The following is a 21,202-nucleotide window of genomic DNA, read 5'->3' as shown; positions in this document are numbered from 1 at the left end:
AGGTTTGCTAAACATGCAACGTGTACGGTTTGAATGATGTAAACCCAGTTCCTGTTTCCCTTCCAGAACTGTACGTTTTTGCAGCCAGCAAGCACCAGATTTTTCATCGCGATTTACAGCGGCAAAAGAAGTCACTGTGATATACACACGCTGCTCTCTGCATGAACTGAAAGGGCTACATCCTCCAAACAATAATTATATTTCATCTGGCTGTTCACAGTGAAAGTCTCAGCTAATTGCATCTGCGGAGCATTTTCCTGAAAAGGTAAGTGCTTTATCTTACTTTGAATATGCAATGTTTTATTCATCACGAGAGGATCATATCGTGAAGCTGTGGTGGTCTTTTAAAGTTTTTAATGTTTGCTTCTTTAACGAGATTTGAACGAGACAAAATAAAGTGTCTCTGAGAAACATCCTCATAAAGCTGAATAAAGCCAAGCATTCAACAGTGAATCTGACAACTGCTTTCTGCTAAATGCATAGCTCCCACTGAACTGACGAGAGCTAGATGATGAAATACCACGCAGTGGTGTGGATGAGAGGCTCCAACAGTTCCCTAAGAGCAGTCTGCTGAAGGATGGACATTTCTGGATAATCCTAACCATGCAGCAAGGGTGCTACAGGCAGGAAACAGATCAGCAGTGCTGGTGTAGATTACATTCAGTTATTGCTGATAGTCTGGGAAAGCGAAAATAAAAGCTTTCAGTTTTTCAGAAGTTACTATTAGGATTTCTTAAGTCTTCAGCCCCACACGCTTTCCAAAGCATAGGAATTTTGTTGTGGGGACACTGTAAGAAAAATGAAGATGCTATTTCACTGCAACCATCCCCTCCCTCCATTTTTTTTTCCACTGCCTGGCAGACCTAGCCAGAACAGGAAGGACGAATTCACGTATGTATTAATCCCCACCCCCAAAGCACCGGCATCGTTTCTGCAGGGCAGTGCAGCCCGTGTCCAGTCACACCAGGAGCACTGTGTGCATTGCTGTATGATGGGAGGAAAGAATTTTCCCCTTCTCCAAGCTGGTGGCAGACCAGCTGCCCTGCCCAAGCTTTTTATAGAGGGAGAGCTCAGCTGCCAGCAAGAAACTCCCTGTTTTAGGAACTCTCCTTTCTAGACTTTAAATAAACAGAAGTTTCCTTGAGACCAAGCTCTCCATCTGCAGCAGTTCACCATCCAGTGGATGAGGGGGTAACAAAGCAATGGAACCTTACAGACTGGGTAATCTCAGTACTGAAAGCTACTTTTCACAGCTTGATATTGTTCAACTACTTCTGGACATCGTGTTCATTTCCTCAGCTCCATCTGTTGGAATTGAAGCAGAATGCATTAGCTGTGCTTCAGAAAGTAGAAATCAGATGTGTTCACTTCAACCTCTGGCACAAAGGGCAGGCTTGACATGAGTGGGGGCTTCCATGAACGAGAGCTCTGACGTGCTATTTTGATACTGATCTCAGTCACCAACGCCTAAATAGAAATGAAGAAGTCAGTTCCCAACCTGATAAGCTGAGAGGAAGAGCAAATTCACATCCTGAGGCATTCACAGGGCACAATGACAGCTCCAGGAAGCAGAAAAGGTCCAGGCCCCAGCAAGCACAGCACAAACATGAGACGTGCTGGGACAACATGCGTGCCATGGCAGTACGGCCAGAACCAGACAGAACTCGGGGGATTCCTGACTTCTCACAGTGAAGGAAAATGGCACAATAAATTCTTCTTTTGTCTGCGATGGAAACATACATATTCTGCTCAGAGACTCTGAAATAGAAGATGTAAGAAATAAACTGCTGTCCCACAGGAATACATCTCGTTTACCTTAAGCTAACTAAAAGCCCATAAAAGTTTGCAGAGATGCTCATTCATGGTAGAGCCACCTGGTTGGAGGTGGCTCTACCATGAATGAGCATCTCTGCAAACTTTTATGGGCTTTTAGTTTTCTAAAACTAAAACAGTGTTAGGGGATGATATCACATAGCAGAAATATATATCTGTGTGGACATGTTGCAGAGAAAAACCCTACCAACATTAGCTTGTATGAAGTATTAGGCATGTTTGATTGCAGCCATGGGCACACAAGCCTTTCCTAGCACAACTAGAATGCAAAACTGCCATTTGCTCTCTTTCAAGTACTTAGTGAGGCACCAAAACCAAATAAGAAAATAGTCTGACATGATCACTGTGGTTTTTTTAAAGCAGAATAGAGACAGTGCTTGGAATAACTTAAGAAAGAGTAACTATCTACACTATAAATTTTAATCTTATTTGACGAACCAGAAAGGATTTCAGAATACACTACAACTTGCTAGAAACGAACAACAGAAAATGCAGTTATTTCCCTTCTGCACGAACACTTGATTGACTTCAAGCATCCTGCACGTACACACAAACCAAAGTTGAGCATGGAGCGTAATGGAGAAGTCAGACAAGACAGTTTTATTTCAAAAGCTACACTTTGGAATTAAAATTGAAGAAGCAGAAATCTCTAGCACAAAGAAACACTGAGAAGCCCATCAACTGACTAAAACTTGTTTGTTTGTTAATTTCCCTTCTATTGGAGCACAGTAATGCAAACGTGATTCATTCTTTGTGGTCCGTATCCAAACTAAGCAGGTCAGAAAGCAAAACTCTAGTGCAAGCACTTAAGAGAGAGCTGCTCAACTAACAAGGCATAGGGCCTTCTTTGGAAAGATTCCTGTGCCATTTTTTCTTTTAAAAAATCAGCTTAAAAATCATTGTGACTTTTAGCTATTAACAGCCAGTGTTCCCAGCCGGTGCCTTCCTGCATGGCACACCAAGCAAAGCAGAGAGCCTCAAACACAGGCAGGCACTGCCCAGAGCCAACTGCTCCTTTGTGACACAGAGCTTCCCCACACATGTCCTGCATTCCTGCTCTGCAATCCTGCCTGAATCAGCAACCTCCAGAACAGAAAAACTCTGACTTTGAAGAGGGGGAAAGAACACTGCTTAATCAAAACATAACTCTATGGCTTTATAGAAATGCAATTACAATTACATAAGATTATATATATACACTCAATCAGAGTCACTTTGATAAGTCAACTTTTTGAATTAAAGTATTAGAATTCCCATTTTGAGGAGAGATTAAAAATATCAGAAATGTGAAGTAGTGTCAGAGGTAACAACCACAAATGAACTGTCAAACAGCATTAAGACACTGACTTATCTATAACGAGCACTGCTTAAAAGCATCCATGTATCTCTACAAACTTTTACCAATTTAAAGTTTCTTCCACTGTAAGAGTTAAAATCCCCAGAATCACTTGGTGGAAAAATGCATTATGTACAACCGCAAGGGTAGCACTCCTGTTATCAACTGCTACTAAGTCTGTTCGTTTCTGACCCAACCAGGACAAGGAAGTGTGACAATTGTGCTTTTAGCGGTATAAGGACAGGTATACATGTATGTGCTACACAGGTTTTTCCTTGAAGTACGTACAATGTTTCCCTACAAAGCTTTTTGGCTTCAGAAGGATCGTTCAAACACTGAGAGCACCAGAATTACTGTGTCAGCATACCCTGGGGTCACTGACAGCCTGACCATGTTACTCTTAAAATTCTCTGGTTTCAGGAATTCAGAACTCAGCTATAAAAATTGTTCTGTGGCAGAAGTTTATTGAGAGGCTTATAACGCAGTGGCAGTCATTTTCTCATGCATGAGCATGCACAAAAAATAATGATTTCCTGCAAAGTATGGAATGCACAAGTGAAGAGACATTACCAGGTGTACTTTAAAACCTGTTTCTCCTTTCTTTTCCATTTCAGTCTCTATCTTCCCTGACCAGGAACAAGCAGTAGGTTGTGCAGGAAGGATGAGTGCTCACAACATGACGTGGATCAGCTACCCAAGCAAGAGCCTGGCTTTCATCTCCCCAGAAGAAATCGAAGCATTCATAGCTTCTCAAAACATCATTTCGAGACTCATGCACTGTTACATCGCCTTCTTTGTGCCAACAGGACTGATAGCTGGCGTGTGCATTTTGGTCATTTTCATAAAGAGTTACGTGCAGAACAAAGCCATGGAGCACTTGGACACGCTTCTTCTGCACTTCACCATCAGCAATATTACAATGATTTTGCTGTCGTTTACGGTCATCACCAGACCTGACTACGTCAGAGCGACCCGCCTCGCGTGCAGCGTTCTGTCATTTGTGTTCAACCTCAGTTATTTCAGCTCTCAGCACGTTTTGGTGCTGATGCTTCTCATGCTGTTACTGAAGAGATTTCCACTAAGGACTGCTCTGAGCAAAGTAACCCAGCGTCCCATGCTGTGTGTTGGATGTGTGCTGCTATGCGCCTTCTGTTTGTCGCTGACAGAAGCAGTGCTGGTTGGCACAGATAACTACCACTTGGAAACAGACTGCCAACTAGACCCGCTATTTGCATGGCCTGAATACGAGATTGTTAAATTCACCTTTGGATTTGGGATCCCATCGTTCCTTCAGCTACTCTCTTTTACCACCCTCCTTGCTAAAGAAGCCCCTGCTGAAGCTCCACCCTTACGACAGCACATTCGTACTTACCTCGCTGTGTTCACTGTAAGCACAACAACATTTATATGCCGCCTATTTTATAACATTATGATTCTCTTCAGGACAACACTGAAATTACAGAAGAGCATCGGAACTCCAAAGGATGAGCTCGTGATGAATATTGCTGAAATAGTATTGTTCTCGGAGAGCTGTGCTAGTCTGGTATTCATACTTTGTTTGCATAAACCATGCAGGGATAGAGTACTTGAAGTCATACGGAACTGCCGAAGGACACACAGCACCAACGCTCACCTTGAAATCCCAGTAACACCTACGAGCCCTGAAACGACATCTCAGTAACAGCTGCTCTTCTAGGAGCTGCCTATCTACTTTCCAAGTTTCTCCTTCTTTGTAAAGGACAGTTGCTCTTCCCTTTGACCCCAAACCTGGACTATCACACAGCTAGCAGGGCTGAAAGAAAAATATATTTAGTCTACTATCCACAGTGACCTAACATGTAGGAACATGCAGGACTTGGAGGTCTGTTCTTTTGTGTATGTGTGAGCGTATAAATATTTATCCATCCCCTCATTACTTCAAAAGTGAGCAGAACGTACTGCAGCCACAGAATATACTCCTGTAATAATACCAATGCCTTAGTAAGGATGCACACCAAAACATATCCCAAAGCAACCTGGAACTGTGGTAAAAATCTGCAGCCAAAGCATTTTCTCAGGTTTGCTTCCTCTTTGGACTGGGAATTCTTGCCCTACAAGCTACTCATATTTTCGTAACTTTGGTTAATTCCAGTAACAACAGCAGTGAAGTATGAGTTAAGAGTCCATCCAATCCCGAAATAGTGATGCTGTAAGTCTATTTCATGGCTTGCTTGCATTGTATACACACACAGAATTAAGTATTCTTGTTTTTCTGTTTTCCTCTTCTACATTTGTTGGGACCTCAAAGGCTTTTATCTGAATTTTTGCACACAAAAAAACAACAGCAACACAAAACCCCTTCAAATTAACAGAAACATTGGTCCATAAAGAAGAACTTTGCGTCCTTTTTGAGGCATTGAACTGGAAAGATGGACAGGATGGCTAATTAAAACTTTGTGCAAGAATGAAAGCTTTTTGTCAAAGCACGCTCAGCTTCAACTTTGCATTAAGACTTTATGCAATTCTTGATTTAAGCCATTCTTGATGAGTTCATTCAGAGGTATGAAGTTGCATGCCTCGAATAGTCACATTCCGTAATATCTTACTGAAAAAAAAGAGAGAGAGAGAAAAAAAAAACAGGCCTGGAACAGCAGAACTGCTTTTAAAAAGGCAAAAGGAAGCAGAGCCCCGGATCCAGGCAGAAATCAAAGTTTTGCTGGAGATAGGATAGGAACACTACACATTTAGATGAGAATTCACAGGTAAATAGTGCAAAATGGAGAAAGAAATCCAAATTTGAGCATCCCACATTAGCTGTGGCACTGCAGCTCAGCTGCAGCCCCTTGCAGCAGGCAGAGCCTCAGGTGCAGGGCTTTAAGGGTGGCTTTGAGACCACCACTACTATAACCCAAGTTGGCCTGGAGCCCTCTGATACATTTGGCTTCAGGTTCAGACTTCCTTACAGTGAGGAGGAGAAAAGAGAAAAAAAAAACCAAAAAACAAAAAGCAAGGAAGGCACAGGGCTGTTCTACATCTCAGACGAAGATGTAGAGTTGGACTAGAAGATAAAAAAAAAGAAAATACAGTGACTTGATAAGCAAGGCTTAAGTGACCTGTTTTTAAGAACAAACACCTTGATACTTAAACATGTGTTTGTGTAGCACTGAAGACAAAAATCTACTTGGCTAAGCATGAAGCTAGATGCTAAGGGATCCAAGAGATTTTATAGCAAAAATGGAAAGTCATCTTGGTGGGGTCCAGATCTGCGTGCAGAGTTGGTGCAAACTGGCATGGGCTGCTTGAAATACAGCAAAGTGAGCACTGATCTACCTACAGGAACACGTTCTGTGGAGCAACAGCCAGGAAGACTAAAGAACATCTGCCCAAATATACTGTGCATAGATCTAGAATGTAGATAAAAGGCTCTAGTCCTGAAATCAAAGTCCTGGAATTCATGGACTGTGACCGTATCACATGCAAACAGAGGGCAATAGTCTCACCACGACCATAAGGACCAACATTTCCACAAGATGTAAAAGTCAACTGGTGAAGTATCTGCACTGCATCATGTCAGCTTGTTCTTCCGCTCAGCTCTGTTCTGCTGCCAGCACGAGCAGATGGATAAGTAGGGAACATCACATAGAAACAGGCTGTTATTAAAACCTGGTCAGAAAGGAAATACGTAGATAAGAATCACCTCTCCAAATACTAGAGTGAATTATACAGTTGTGAAAGGATTTCTCAGATGGCATCTGAACTTTTGCTTTGCACCTGAGAAGAGGGAGATTAAACAACAAGGTCTGAACATCAGCCCTGCAGAGAGCAGCCTGAAGAGAGGAGCTGTAAGAGCAGCACGTCAGCAAAGAAAGCTGACAGACTGAGCAAAAGGATGTGTCAGAAGATGTAAGCTGTTTATTTCAGTTCAGACAGAGAGTATCGTAGTTTCGTGGCTAAGCAGGTTATTTTCTAGAATGGGAATTATGCACAAAGAATTCTACTTTATTCACTGCTTCCATATATTTAAAGGATGAAAGAATAAATATTGTATTGTTTCTGAGTCCTGTGTTACTGTTCGAGGTGTCTGAAAGTAAATCCAGCCACCAAATACACAGGACCTGGTTAGATATATAGACCCCCTGGCTGGGTTCTGGGAACTGGTCTGAAGTAAGCAAATCACCCATATTCCTGTAAGAGCTCAGAGGTTTGGCACAGGTAGCATGCATAACAGTACTGTGGCATTTGGCTCAAGCAGAGCCATAGCAAATGGCTCAGAGAAACAAAGCCTGGATGAGCCTACTGACAGCTAACACACTTGGGAACAAGCAAGAACAAGCTACGACTGCAAAGCTGTGAGTGATGCTGGGTAAAGCCTGTGGCTGCTGTCTGTGTGATGGGAATCAATGAGTTCTGGTCTCTTCCTTCTCCTCAGCTACTGTCATGGGGACAAAGAGCATTTTGCATATGGCTGGTTATATTGCCATAAAGAAATCTCCACATATAGGGAAGACTAACTGAAAAGGAGAAAACGAAAGGAATCAGGAGAGAGGAGGTTGAAACGTAAAACAAAAATCCAAACTCTCATTAATATAATTTTTAACAATACAGAAATGTTTTGTTAAATCCTTCTTGATGAAGTTACAGAGTTCACATTCAACTTCAGGACAATGAACATGTAGTCCTAGAGGAGACCTACTTTTGGTTCAGATAGAATCTGAGGGTAGATACCCCTATGTGCAATGAGAAATGGACAGAAAGAGTCCCAAAAAGCCATTATAAAGCAGTCAAATCTGAGGTAGAAGAGCAGCTTTGGCTAGGATTAACAGTGATTATTTTTAAATGATTCATAAATTGAAGTGCACTTTTTTTTTTTTAAGAAGAAAATTAAATCTTCCCCCTGTTTTTTTTTTTTCCATCCATACCAGCATCAGCTTTGCTGACTGCTTTCTTCCAGGCTTCACCTAGCTCTGACCAGTACGTTCCAGTAGAGACAGATATTTTTGTAAGCACGCTGTCAAAAATAACTAATGCCATATATTGGAAATTTCAAAGAAGAATACTTTATTTCTGTACTGGTAACATACACATCTAAGACTGGCATGTCTGGAAAAAAAAGAAAAAAGAAAAAAAACCTTCAATTCCAAAAAAAAAACCAAGAGAAATGAGCAGGCTGCATTTCTGAATGGGTAACATGTTTTGGAAAAGAACATGTAGAGACTGAAGACTCATCTTTTCTGTACCAGCTGGCTCCAATCTGATCTGGTCCCACTGCAAAACAACATCTGAGCTAAAGGGAGGCAGGATTTGCAGAGCTGAATCATAACTTGAGCCACTACACCCCTATTCGTATTGTTAAGTCCGGCCTTGAAAGCATTTGAATATCAAACTTACAGAGCCAGAAAAGGCTCCAGAATCATTTATCTCGACTCAGATGTAGCTGCAGATCTGGGGTAGTGTGAAAGCTCAAGCAATTTAGCCAAAACAAGTATGCTACACAACTTTAGCACCATATACTCTGCACAAGCAGTTGATTCTCTAAATGACTGGTATGGAAGAATGTGTTTTGCTTCCATAGTACCATAATCCTTATTGTCTCATTTAGGATCACTTCGTGACAACTATGAAATCCTTTCCTTTGAACAACTGGAGGGATAAAGCACCCAGAAAAGACCACCAGACTCAACAACTAGAGTCACAAAAGGCTGCTGCTTTGTGAATGTTATTTTTATCACATTTGGATAGAGACTGAGCACTATGATGAATCGTCCTTCACTTTTACATTGTTTAGTGGTCTGCTTTCACAAAATTTGGATGTGTTCCTCCTCTCTCCGAAGTGTTTTGCAATATGCAGTGTCAGAAAAACAATTTTACCAGAATAGTTTGAATGGGTACAGGTGTTGTCCGTGCAAAGAAAAGGCTGAACTTTAAAATATATACATTTTTAGCAAGAAAAATGCATTCTCAGAATTATTGGTAACTAAAAAGGCTAAACAAGCAGATACATTGCAAGGTTTTCTGCAGGCACAGAACACGATTATTTGTTCCGACTCAAACTATGCTTGATTATTTGCAAGAAAAGTAGTGATACTGTGACTGGTGAGGATAAAATACAAAGATACACCAGAGGAGGGTAACAGCCCCAGGCAGGAGATGTCCCTCAGCAGGTGGAAAAGGACTCAGGTGGTGTTCATGCTAACAGAACGATGACTGTTCTGGAGGAGGAGTTTCATCTACTTGCAAAACCTGAAGGACCTTACAGCAGCACGTGTACTTCCTCTGGAGATGATTTCAATAGAGATGCTGATGCAGATCTTGTTTCTTCTACGCACGGTTGTGCTACATCATAAAGCACTCCGACACGATTTTAAATCATGCTTCTTTCCCTTCTCACCTTACATTTTTCCACCTTCAAATCTACCCACGCTCTTCTGCACTCCTGGCAGGACCTAGCAGCTCTCACACCAGGCAGGGCTTACCCTGTGCAGCATGCTGCTGGCGAGGCCACACGTACCAGCGATACATCGGATCTATTGTGCCCTCCTCTACTCACTTTCCACTTTCTTCTTCCCATACTATCACACTCCTTTGACAACACAGCAGTCCTATGTAGGAGTTTGCTAGATTACCTAGAGTGCCCTGTACTATTCTCCACTTCAAGGCTCTTGGTGCACCTAAGCACAATGCAATTACACCACTGCTCCTTCAATGCAGTGTTAGATGTGTTTACTGAGATATATACAGTGTTTAAGAAGTTGATTACTACAGATTTAAAAATAGCTGCCAGGAAAAACATCACAGGCTGGAATATTGCAGTACGACATGGTAGGAAGGCTAGCACACCAGTTGCTTTCATGCTTGTTTCTCAGCAGCAGTTGCGATAAGGCACGACAGGCAGGGCTGTAATACTGCCACAACTGCAGTTAAATAAATACGGACCATGGAGGCACTCATTGTAAAGTCCCATGGGATATCAGCAAATGATGGAGGAAAAGGGAATGTGGTGTTTGGCAGCTGATAAAATTTGTTTTAAGCACTTTATGGCCCTTTTCAATAGGGAAGTGCTGAACGGTGAGATGAAGATAGATTAATCAGTAACAATAACCTGATTATAAACAAGAGCCTGGAGACGCTGTCGTCTGTTTTAGGAAACAAAATTCAGAGAATTCACATGACCATCTCATAAAATATTTACTGAAACACAGAAGTCACTAATAACAATGTAATCATATTAGATTTGGCTTCTTCTTACGCTTCATAGTTCTCCTAGTAGGAAAAACAGCTACTTCAGGGCTTCTTCTGAAGGAAATTTCGTATGTACACTTGAAGCATGGCAAAAGGATGTGTTTCTTGTCATAAATTCAAAGAAAATCAGCACTGATAACAGCATTATACATTCTGATAGCAAGTCCGCTGATGCTGGCAGCTAGAAAACCAGGGGCAGACAGAGCAGCTAATCAGCAGAGCAGGTCCCCATCTAACGAACATCAGCCCAGAAGCCCCCACTAGGCATAAAGGGAAACACAGATCCTGCTGGCCCTTACAAGATCAGTGCGAGTTCTGAAGGACAGAACTAAGCAGAGCGAAACCACATGAAACAAGAAAGACTCTTTATAACCCTGTTCTTAGAGCAGAAAGAAAAACAGCCCTTCAAAGCTGGCATCACAAGACTTTCTAACATGACAATTACTGCAGTCCTATAACCCAACCACATCTGTACACTTCTCAAAGCAAAACACTCTAGGCCCTCTGTCCTCATAACCTCATCAGGAAGACTCCCGAAAGCCGTCTGCATGTACCTTAAGCTAAACAGTAATCATTCACAACTTCACTGTGCAGGACCATCTGCAGAAACACTTTCAGTAGCACTGCCAAAACCCTGCAGCCCTGGGCACGGCCCACGACAAGAAATCCACAGCCACACATCTCAATGGCAGAGGAGAATTCGCCTTCTTTAGTAGTGGTGGAATATCACTATGAAGTACGGCGCATCCATTAACGACACTTAACATTAAGTTGGCAGGCCGATATCATCACAAGAAGTTAATCATGCAAAGACAAATTGCTCTTACACGAGACAAATAAATTTTCCTTGTGTTTGAAGAATTGCAGCCACCAGTAGGTGGTGTTTCTGGAAATGTCAAAGTACTTCTTCCCCCCTGCAGATGAAATGCAAAACTCCACCTGCACTACTACTGGTGCTTTCATGCAAGACAGGCTTCATGTCCTCTGCAAAAGAAGCCTATTTCATCCAAGGGCCTTTGAGCTGAACAATTCTACTACGTGTCAAGACAACAACGTATATCTGAAAATGTAAATACATACAGGCAACGCGGGACTGACTTGAAGGTAGGAGAACTGAGATTTGTAACGCCAATTTAGTAAATGACCTCTCCTAGCTGCTAGATTTCTCTTCATCTAATATTTTCCTCTTAGCTGCCCAGAGGGTTTAACAATATCTTGTATAACAGAAATTGCTGCTTTGTATGTATGTAAAATAGGCTCGGTTGTGTCTTGCAAATAAATCTCTTAATAATTGATGAGCTAAGCTCTACGTTTGAATACATTGCCCTGCCTGCAAAAATGCTGGAGGCGAAAAGGAGGGTAAAAGGAACGGTACGTAAAAGAAAACTGACAAATAAGAGACAGAAGCTGCATGAGCAGTGCCAGTAAAAAAGAAACCAGCAGAAACAGGGTTAATTCCAACCCTATGAGGCTGTTCAGCAGCACTTCGACTGAACACAAATTAGAGCAACCCTGGGAATCTATAAAGCTTGTTTTATTGCCAAGGACATGCAGCAAGATCTGCATTTTGCTGTCGTAACTATCCTTTATTTAAGGAATTTTAAAACGGGACAGACTTTGAAATGATTTTTTTACTGCTGAATTGTCAACAGGTGACATTCCCTGCAGCTCTGCACACCTAAAGGCGAGCTTATGCTGGCACGGCAGTGGAAGCTGACACATCCATTAAGTGCGTATCTGGGCGAGGAGCAGCCTTCTGCTGTCTGCAGGAAAACCAGCTCTGGAAAAATGGAATTAAGGTAAAAACAGTGTTTCACAGTCCGTGGTTACCTGTAACATTTGCAGTAGTTTGGGTTTCAGTGGGCTCTCAGGCATTACTAAAAGCTGAGCACGGAGCTGCCGTGTAGAATCAATTGCTTTGACTCAAAACTTAACCTTCCTTTCATTTACAGCGTCTTACTGCCTTACTCAAAGATAAAAGGGTGGTACATGAAAGACAGGGTTCGTGTCTCGCTGGTATCTGCTTGAAACAAGCACCAAACCTTCTTCAAATACGTGTGATTTCACATGGATGTTTTAGCACAGAGATTTACCTTATGAAAATGCTTCAAAGCACAGCAACAGTGACAGCATGCTTACGCCTCTCACTATGAAGTAAAACCTCTCTTGATTGAAGTATCTGCTGGCTACTTTTAACCAAATGAACACATTTAGGCAAACTCAGACACACATTTCTGACCACAAATATTGGAAGGCTCCTGCTCCACTCGTGGCTTGCTCCTTCTGCGCATCAGTGCTATTTGAAATCATTAAGCACTAATTTCACCAGTAAACAATCCACCCGCTCCATCGGGGTTTTGCTGGTAGGATGGTGATTAAAGCAATTCAGACTGCTTAATATTTAATGCCAGCCACCCTGGGTTATCATTTCCGTGCTATTTGTTTGGGATTTTATGTTTTTGAAATAAACTAATAGCAATGCTCGGAGCCCATAGCATTCAATGTTTATGAGCAAACAAATAGGATTACCGACGTTTCCATTCCTTCCCAGAAATCAATGTACCATAATTAATTGCAAAGAAAAACAAACCGATGTCGGAGTAAATCCATGTGCTGCTTATATTACCTTCATTTCTAAAGTCTGCATTTCCTTCCCTCTGAAAGCAGAAGGAACCAACTGCTGTTCGTCTCCGTTGCTTTCTCAGCCACAGACTCTCCTACTTAATAAGCTCACAAGCTGACGATGAATACACACGCACACACACCGTATGCATACACAGTATAAACTTCCTATCGATAGAGTTTCTTCCTTGAGCCAATTTCTCCCATTTGATTTGCTGTAATTCCACATATTCTAACAACACCGAATCCCCAAACGGTACGCACCGCTTTAACACATCTATCCCCACCACACAACACCACCTCAAACTCATTTTAATCCCTTTAATGGAACCTCTGTACATACATTGCACCGTGAGGTTTCCTACAGCCTCAGCTGCATGCCTTGAGTTGGGAAAAGTGGTGTGTGTATGGCAGGACGCTGGGGCATGGCATTAACAGTTTCCCTTTTGCAAATTGCAGGTCCAAGGATGTGCACTGAGTATTAACAGAAAACAAATGGAGCTGGATTTCCACCATGTTCTGACCTGCACGAAGGAAAACTGCTGATGAAAACCTTTTTTTGAAACGATCCAAGTATCATCGTGGTAAAAAGATCCCTACATGATCTTACAGCATACAGGAACTGCAGGTTCTCTCATCGGCAATGCATATAGCGTCTTGTAAAAAGAAAGAAAGAAAGAAATGTACTTTGTGTACTGTTATATTTCAGTTGATTTCAAGTCTAATTAGTTTGGCTTCTAAAGAATTTGAATTCCCTATTCGTAAGTGCGGGCTTTCTTCCATCCCAGTCAAAATGCTTCCAATTCACTGCTTTGAAAACGTCCCAAAATCTCATCTTTTTGGCATTACTACCAAACTGTGAGTGCTGTTGTCTTTGGTGCAGATACTTTAACCATGGAAACTTATTCTGCCTCAGTACCACCTGTTATATGTAACAGCACAACTTTCGACCTCAACGGATCGCATCTGTGCAACGAAAGCCTATCTTCTAGACTGGCAGATAAATCAGAACACCAACAATACATTATTGGGCTTTTCTTATCGTGTCTTTACACAATATTCCTTTTTCCGATCGGTTTTGTAGGAAACATTCTGATACTGGTTGTAAACATAAGCTTTCGTGAGAAGATGACAATCCCAGACCTTTACTTCATCAACCTCGCAGTGGCCGATCTCATTTTAGTCGCTGATTCTCTCATTGAGGTTTTTAATCTTGATGAAAAGTATTACGATATCACTATCATATGCACCTTCATGTCTTTGTTCCTTCAGATCAACATGTATAGCAGCATTTTCTTTCTGACGTGGATGAGCTTTGACAGATACATAGCACTGGCAAAAGTAATGAGGTCCAACCTATTTCGCACTATGCAACACGCCAGGTTAAGCTGTGGTCTCATATGGATGGCATCTATTTCTGCAGCCCTAGTGCCATTCACGGCCGTGCACTTACAACACACCGGAGAGGTCTATTTTTGTTTTGCAGACGTAAAAGAAATTCAGTGGCTAGAAATAACCCTGGGGTTTATCATCCCCTTCGTGATCATCGGTCTTTGTTACTCGTTAATTGTTCGAGTTCTTATAAAGGCACACAAGCACCGGAGCCTTCGCCTGCGGCGACAGAAGGCGCTTCGAATGATTTTTGTCGTCGTCTTGGTTTTCTTTATCTGCTGGCTACCTGAAAACGTCTTCATTAGCGTCCAGCTCCTACAGAAGAAAAGTGAGCCCGCCTCATCGAGCAGCCCGTCTTTCAGACACGACTACCCTTTAACAGGACACATCGTGAACCTCGCAGCTTTCTCCAATAGCTGTTTGAACCCTTTAATTTACAGCTTTCTAGGGGAAACCTTCAGAGACAAACTGCGACTGTACATTGAACAGAAAACCAAGATGTCCACGCTACATCGCTTCTGTCAGGCTGCCTTAACGTCTGTCATCCCTGACAGTAATGAGCAATCAGAGGTCTGACTGAGGGGCATCGTGCAGAACATCTGACTGTGAACTCGTGCAAATAGTGAACAGAACGCTCACCACTAACAGCAAAAAGCACGCCCGCCTGTGTATATATTACACCGCCCTGCTGAGTATTGAAGGTTTATATGCAGAATGTTTTTATGACAAGTTTAATGTAGAAAAATATGTTATAGCCAGATTTATATTTAATTAAGAGCAGGATTATTAAAAGCCGAGCACTGAAGGAGCTTTATTTTATATAATACATGCATGAACGATAATATAGAAGAAAATTTTATCAAGCTAGGAAGACTCTAGATGTAACCTGATTATCAGAGATGCTGTTTTGCTGGTGTATAGAAGGTACTTCCACTTACATAACCAAGCTGCCATAAGAGCGGGGAAAAATCATTACCATGTATTGACGTGGAGATGCAGAAAACAATGATTTTTCACCCAAACGTGTCAAGTTAAATGACTTCACTTTCGAGAACTATATAGTATTATCAATCATCATTGTATTTCAGCATGTCTTCCACAATTAACTTTTTTAATCTTAATATAATCTAGAATGGTGATGAGTTTTCGTCTCATAAATGTAATCTGCTGTTGACATCAGCACTTGATCAAACCTGAAGTCATCTGTCACTGTATTGTTCATCTCAAAGCACTTAACTGCAGCAAAACGTAATGCTTTGCTCTTCCGAGGATTCCCAGGACAGCACTTCTCAGGATGGATAAAATTGGGCTTTCTGTCAAAAATGCAAGTGCACATATACATGCATCCACATCTCCCTTCAGATTCAAACAGAAGTGGTGTGAGATCTGTCTCCACTCAGCAGACTATTCAGATGGTCGGAATAAAATGCTGTGGCTTTAAAAAAAAAAGTCACTTCCTGAAAAAGACTGAAAGAATTGCTTATAAAAAGCTTATTTCCTTTTTTCTTTTTTTGAAGAGCTTCTGTAAAGGTGAACATAGCATTGGATCTGCACTTTGTGTCCTGCCTCCAGAAACCACAGGTCCCTGGGACCTTAAAATGCACGTTGGTTGCTCTGTTCACTTGAAGACAAATTACACTAAGAAAACAAATATCAGCACCACAAGCTAGAAAACAACAGCAGATCATTTCTTTTAGAAAATAATTGGGTTTTAAATCTGGGTGATGTTTAGTACAGGTTACTGCTGGACGTCCTCAGAGGAAGCTATAAAGTTCCTAAGATTTGCACATACAGTCATTAAACCATCACGAAATACTCTGAAAAAGCTCTGAAATACACAAACTCATTGCACCCCTGTGCTCACCAAGCAACGCACCAGAACTTCTCAGAATGTGATCATGGCCCTATTTTCAAATGTCACGTATGAGCCCATCAGCACACTGAAGGAGTTTTAAAATATAGATACTTAAAACAGTGAGTAAAGTATTAAGCAACAAAGAAAACAGGGATTCCTCTCATATTTCTCATGAAATACTCAGTTTCCAATTGAAGTTGTAGCCACAAAAGGCTTGACCTATGAACAGAGAGGCCCCAGGATGATGCTGCACTGCTACTAGCTGCGTGTTCCTGAAACACTGAAGCAGGAACTGCAGAGAGGAGTTTGCCCAACTGCTGGTCATTTCCAAGGGACTGTTAATCACCAGCTAAGGAAAAATTCCACTTACTCTCGGTAGTGCACTAAAAATATTTTCTCTCCCAACAATGACAGCACTACCATGCTTTGCCTGCATAGAAGCTGCTCGACAACACGGAGCAGCAAATCTCACTCTATTCCAAGACAATACACGTCTGTTTTTCCCCATAACTTTCATATTTGAGATTAACCAGTCATCCCTGCCCCGGTGTATGTTAACCACCCCTGTGATGGATGGCTGTTTCAAACAGCACAAACCAAGGAATGGATCTTCCATCAGTGCAGTTCCATCAAGTAAGCATACAGCCCCACTGCAGCATGTTAGCTTTGGGTAATCTCAGCCCTTCCCATGAATAAAGTAACTTCTTTGGGGTTATAGCAATAGCTCCCCAAATGGAATTCCTCCATCCAAAACATCTCTCTACATTTCCAAAAGCACATCACACACCTGAGTTTCCAGAGGTTCCTACTGTTGATATTTCAGTTCAGGTTTATGAGATGTACCTGGAATGACTAAATGGAAACATGCTACTGTAAATAAATGATAGTTTTCTCTTGTCAGGTGAAAAAATGGCACACTTCCTCATAGAAGTTGGTGCTGTTTTCTTTCCCCTATCGTGTAGCTTAATCACATAAAGTTGCTTTCGCTGCATCCCTTCAACAGTTTGAGATTTACTGCACGGTGACTGTGCAGGCGTGGAAAGCAGAAATGGTCAGTCCAAAGATGAAGTTTGTTTAACTCACATAAAGCATTAATGATGCAAAGGCACGTAGCAAGGAATTTGAGTCAAGGGGTCAAGCAACCCCACATCTTAAAACACAATTGTCTTCAATATTGCTTCTATCAACGGGAAAAATACCATCACTCCTTATATTGCCCTAATGTCATCTGACACTCATTCTATTTATTGAAAATAGCTTATCTGGCATATAAAATACATCCTTCTGAACTTGCAAGTAGGCAGGCTTAAAAAAAAAAGCAAGCACAAAGCTTCAACAAGTAAATGCTTTTAGAATTTTGGACTAAGTATTCATCTTTTAGGCAGAACCCACTGGCTGTACAGGGCAGCTCTCATCTCTCACCCATCCACCACCTTATGCCATAGGCCAACTATATGTTTCATCGTGTGAGGACTTTGCTGTACTTTATCTGCTGTTTATTAAGGCTGCAAATGGGAGGAGGTTACCTGGATAACCTTGAGTAGTTAGGGATGTTACTCAAAGTGTTAAAATGTGCTTTACAGTAGGTGGAAGTGTATAGAGTTCAACCTTGAGCGTGATTTAATTCCATTTGAACATAAACTGGAGAAAGAAATAGGCATGCAAAAGGCAGGTTTGAGTTTGAATACCTATTGTGAAAATGAATCCATGAATTCATTTGATTTTGCTGGAAAACGAGGGTGTGATTTTAATTGAGGGGACACTACCATTCCCTTCTAATCCTAAAGCCTTTCCCTGCTCATTCAGAGCACCACACAAATGTACAGGAGTTCCAACAAAGAAGAGCACAGAGCTAAATTCATTGCTGAATTCAATTAATTCAATTATCTCTTTGCAGCAGAAGTTTACTCTTACGTTACCAATTACACTTACAGCAGCCCATTGCTACACAGCCAGACACACATTTCTCGTTCAGACTGTTTAGGTTAAGCAGTTATTACTGTTATCACATTCTGTTTATTCAACGTGTCACCAATAAATGTTTCCACCTCAGAAATGCATCTTTTTTTTTTTCTTTTAATCTTTAATCTGTAGAAATATGTGATAGGGAAAAAGCCATTTTTAAGATGTATATGCAGACCACCTTGCCCATATACTCTGAAGCTCTGTTGTTGGAGAGGAATATAGTGATATACAGAGATCCGTGCCATGTGCTACATTTAAGGAGAGGCACTCCAGATTTGAAAATCTGAGCACTCTCCTTCATATTTATAATTTTGATGCCTTCTCTACCATTGGAACAAATGGTATTTTCCAAACTATTCAATCTCCACTGACATACAATATGTGGAAGTATCACTGCTTCCTTTTGGACATCCATTCCATCACACAGCAGTGTGACACAGCCAGGAGCCAAGAATAAACAGCTGCAGCCCCAGCCAGCCACCCAAGATGACAACAAGACAGCAATACCTACTCAGGACTTCAGGCCCTGCAGGATCAGCTCACTCCTTTCACTCAGCGTGCTGCCTCAGTTATTTTACACCATATAGTTAACCCCACTGCAAAGGATATAGAGATGCTTGTCTCAGCCTCATTTAGGAAGGCTTCAGAGTCATTTGACTCCAGCCCTTGATAAAACCAAGCCCAAGTTTTCAACCTGCTTTTCCAAATCATTCAAAGACTGTCTACTGCAAATACATAAAAAAATCTGTAAGTTCTAAGTTTACAAACTGCCAAGCTACTCATTATAAAAAAAACCCAGCCCTACATTTTTAAATGCACATACCCTAAGTAAGGATGTAATGCAGCAGGATAAGCTTCTCAAAAGCAATGACTTTGTTTGGAAATCTCCACGCTTGACCTGCAAACAAAATTATTCAGAAGGCTTAAAACCTTTTCAAATTGCATGGCCTACGTTCATTGGAAGGACTTCAGAAAAAAGTCTGGAGCAAAGGCATAATAGAGAAATGGGAAAAATATTGGGATAGCGTTAAAGTACCCTTAAAAATGGCAAGCAGGCTTATTCTGCCAGAGAGCACACTGGTTGTCTAATAGCAGTGGAGATGTATGCTTTCTGCCTCAACAGAAACATTTCCGTTACTGGATATTCTCCCCAAGAAACAGAAATATAATGGCAAATAAGATTTTCTTCTATTCATTCTCTTCCATTCAGAACTAAAGAGGAATAGCCTTACCTAACTACAGCAGCTGTTTAACTCCTGTGTGCCACTATTCAGTTACAAGTGCAAACAGGGAGAAACCAAAGGAAGAGCTCACGTGGCGATGCCCCATGTTCCAACATCACTCTTTAACCACGAAATAAGAACACGGAGTTATTAAAATAAAGTCTTCAGAATATAAAATACAGATCACTTACATTTACTATTAACTACGTAAAAATGTTAAGGTAGGATAGAAGGACAGTTACCAAGAGCAAGCATAGGTGTATACTTCTTATATAAGCTATGTTTCATTTTAGGTGATGCAGCTCTAACTCTTCAGTACACTGTGAGGTTCTGACATGCTTCAAACAGCAAGGCAGGAGGGGCAGAGCTCTCCATCTTGTTTGCTGTTGGCAAAGCCTGCCTTACAGATGCAAATTATTAAGATAATGCTGAAAATTCAATAAAACATCGTATGATGATCATCTGCTTCATGTCCTACAGAACTCAAGTGGGATTCAATTAGAGATAGGTAAATGCATTTGAACACAGGGTCTGGTTCTTTAGGTAAGAATCCCCTGTCAAATACCTTCATGCCTGTACACACAACACTTGAGGCAGCTTCTACAAATCCAAAGATTAATTTTCTGTTCTAACTACTTGTTGAATGTAACACAAAAGCATTTTACAAGAATTTATTCATCGTGTGGCTTTGATCTAACACACAAGAGCCATTTTATCTATACTGTGATTTATTAATTAACTTATATAAACATACACTACTCTTCCACGTGGCTCACAACATTGCCTCTAAACTCAAAGGGTCTTTTGGAGGAAAACTCCTGTGAAACAACACTAGTTCCTCATCATTACTGCAGAAGTAGTCAATGCTGCCCCATCTGCTCAGAAAGCTTTTGTGTTTTACAATGAATTCCATAAAAAAAAATAGCATTTTATTAAAATCCTCATTATGCTCATTTGGGCTTAAAAAGCAGCATTCTGTCACGGACTGGGAAAGCTGCTGATTTTAGCAGTGACCTTACTTTAAACACTCAAGTCCATGCCAGCTTTTCGGTTTTCTTTCTAAATAAATTAACATTTACAGCACGGTACCAAGAGCAATCGAGAGAAAGGAGTAGATCCACAGGATTCAGTTTGCAGACCCCTGTCACACTGCACGAGCTCCAGGATCCCAGCTCTATGAAGAGCAATTGCCTGTGAATGGCCTTCACAGACATCAGAGTGCAGTAAATATTTATCCTCCCAAGCTTACATCATAACTTCTTCCCAAGGAGAATGTGTTTTAAGAAATCAGACATGTAATTGGATATATATATATATTTATTTTTGCTGAACATCTTATTTTTGAGGGCTTGTGCCTAAGTTTTTATATTAAGTAGCTTGGGCCTTTTTTGGCACTTTTCATTCATGATGCCTCTATGGTGAACTTGAATCAGAAAACAAAACCATCGTAGACAAAGGCCTGGCATCAGTGTCCTCACATGAGTGGAGCTGGGCAGCACGCACTCCAGCACACCTGCCCCTGCTCCTGACCTCAGTCATTCTCAGCATCCTCAGCAGCTTCAGCCCTGAGTGGGAGCTCCAATTTCCTGAAACTATGTGCAGCTAAGTCATGAAAGCAGGGATTTATGTTGGAAGCCTAACAAGAACAGTCAAGGAAAGTTCTCACCACTGAGCAAAGAACGGGAGCTGAAAGGAAATGTGGGTTGCGCTCCGAGAAGAGAAGGATTTTCCCCTCTTCATAGCAAATGAGGAGCAGTT

At 41.3% G+C, this 21,202-nt stretch overlaps 3 protein-coding genes across 5 annotated transcripts in view; 2 read left to right on the top strand and 1 right to left on the bottom strand.

Moving 5' to 3' along the window:
• CUNH7orf50 (chromosome unknown C7orf50 homolog) overlaps positions 1 to 21,202 on the bottom strand; it is a 93,718-nt gene that overhangs the window by 65,486 nt on the left and 7,030 nt on the right. Inside the window, exon 1 of one of the 3 annotated variants that reach the window (XM_065732926.1) lies at positions 13,014 to 13,059. The exons of the other annotated variants lie outside the window; for them this stretch is intronic. Coding sequence (XP_065588998.1) covers positions 13,014 to 13,034 — 21 coding nt within the window. The 5' untranslated portion in view covers positions 13,035 to 13,059. Of the gene's footprint in view, positions 1 to 13,013; positions 13,060 to 21,202 lie in introns of those variants that run through there. 3 annotated transcript variants of the gene reach the window in all.
• Positions 13 to 5,766, top strand: LOC136046365 (uncharacterized). Its single transcript, XM_065732922.1, has 2 exons — positions 13 to 265; positions 3,784 to 5,766. Exon 2 carries the CDS (start codon positions 3,831 to 3,833, stop codon positions 4,848 to 4,850), a length of 1,020 nt encoding a protein of 339 aa, XP_065588994.1. The 5' UTR covers positions 13 to 265; positions 3,784 to 3,830; the 3' UTR covers positions 4,851 to 5,766.
• Positions 11,127 to 15,798, top strand: GPER1 (G protein-coupled estrogen receptor 1). The gene is made up of 3 exons (XM_065732921.1): positions 11,127 to 11,491; positions 12,040 to 12,186; positions 13,469 to 15,798. The coding sequence occupies exon 3, from the start codon at positions 13,904 to 13,906 to the stop codon at positions 14,975 to 14,977; it is 1,074 nt and encodes a 357-aa protein (XP_065588993.1). The 5' UTR covers positions 11,127 to 11,491; positions 12,040 to 12,186; positions 13,469 to 13,903; the 3' UTR covers positions 14,978 to 15,798.

Source organism: Cyrtonyx montezumae, unplaced genomic scaffold, assembly GCF_038088225.1.
Source record: "Cyrtonyx montezumae isolate F1298 unplaced genomic scaffold, pur_monq_1.0 scaffold_16, whole genome shotgun sequence".
Taxonomy (NCBI): domain Eukaryota; kingdom Metazoa; phylum Chordata; class Aves; order Galliformes; family Odontophoridae; genus Cyrtonyx; species Cyrtonyx montezumae.
The sequence above is the reverse complement of the archived record's forward strand: the minus strand, read 5'-3'. Positions and strand labels throughout refer to the sequence as shown.

Bases quoted from the DNA above. Each gene is read 5' to 3' on its own strand.
- GPER1 (XM_065732921.1), top strand. From the start codon at position 13,904: ATGGAAACTTATTCTGCCTCAGTACCACCTGTTATATGTAACAGCACA.
- LOC136046365 (XM_065732922.1), top strand. From the start codon at position 3,831: ATGAGTGCTCACAACATGACGTGGATCAGCTACCCAAGCAAGAGCCTG.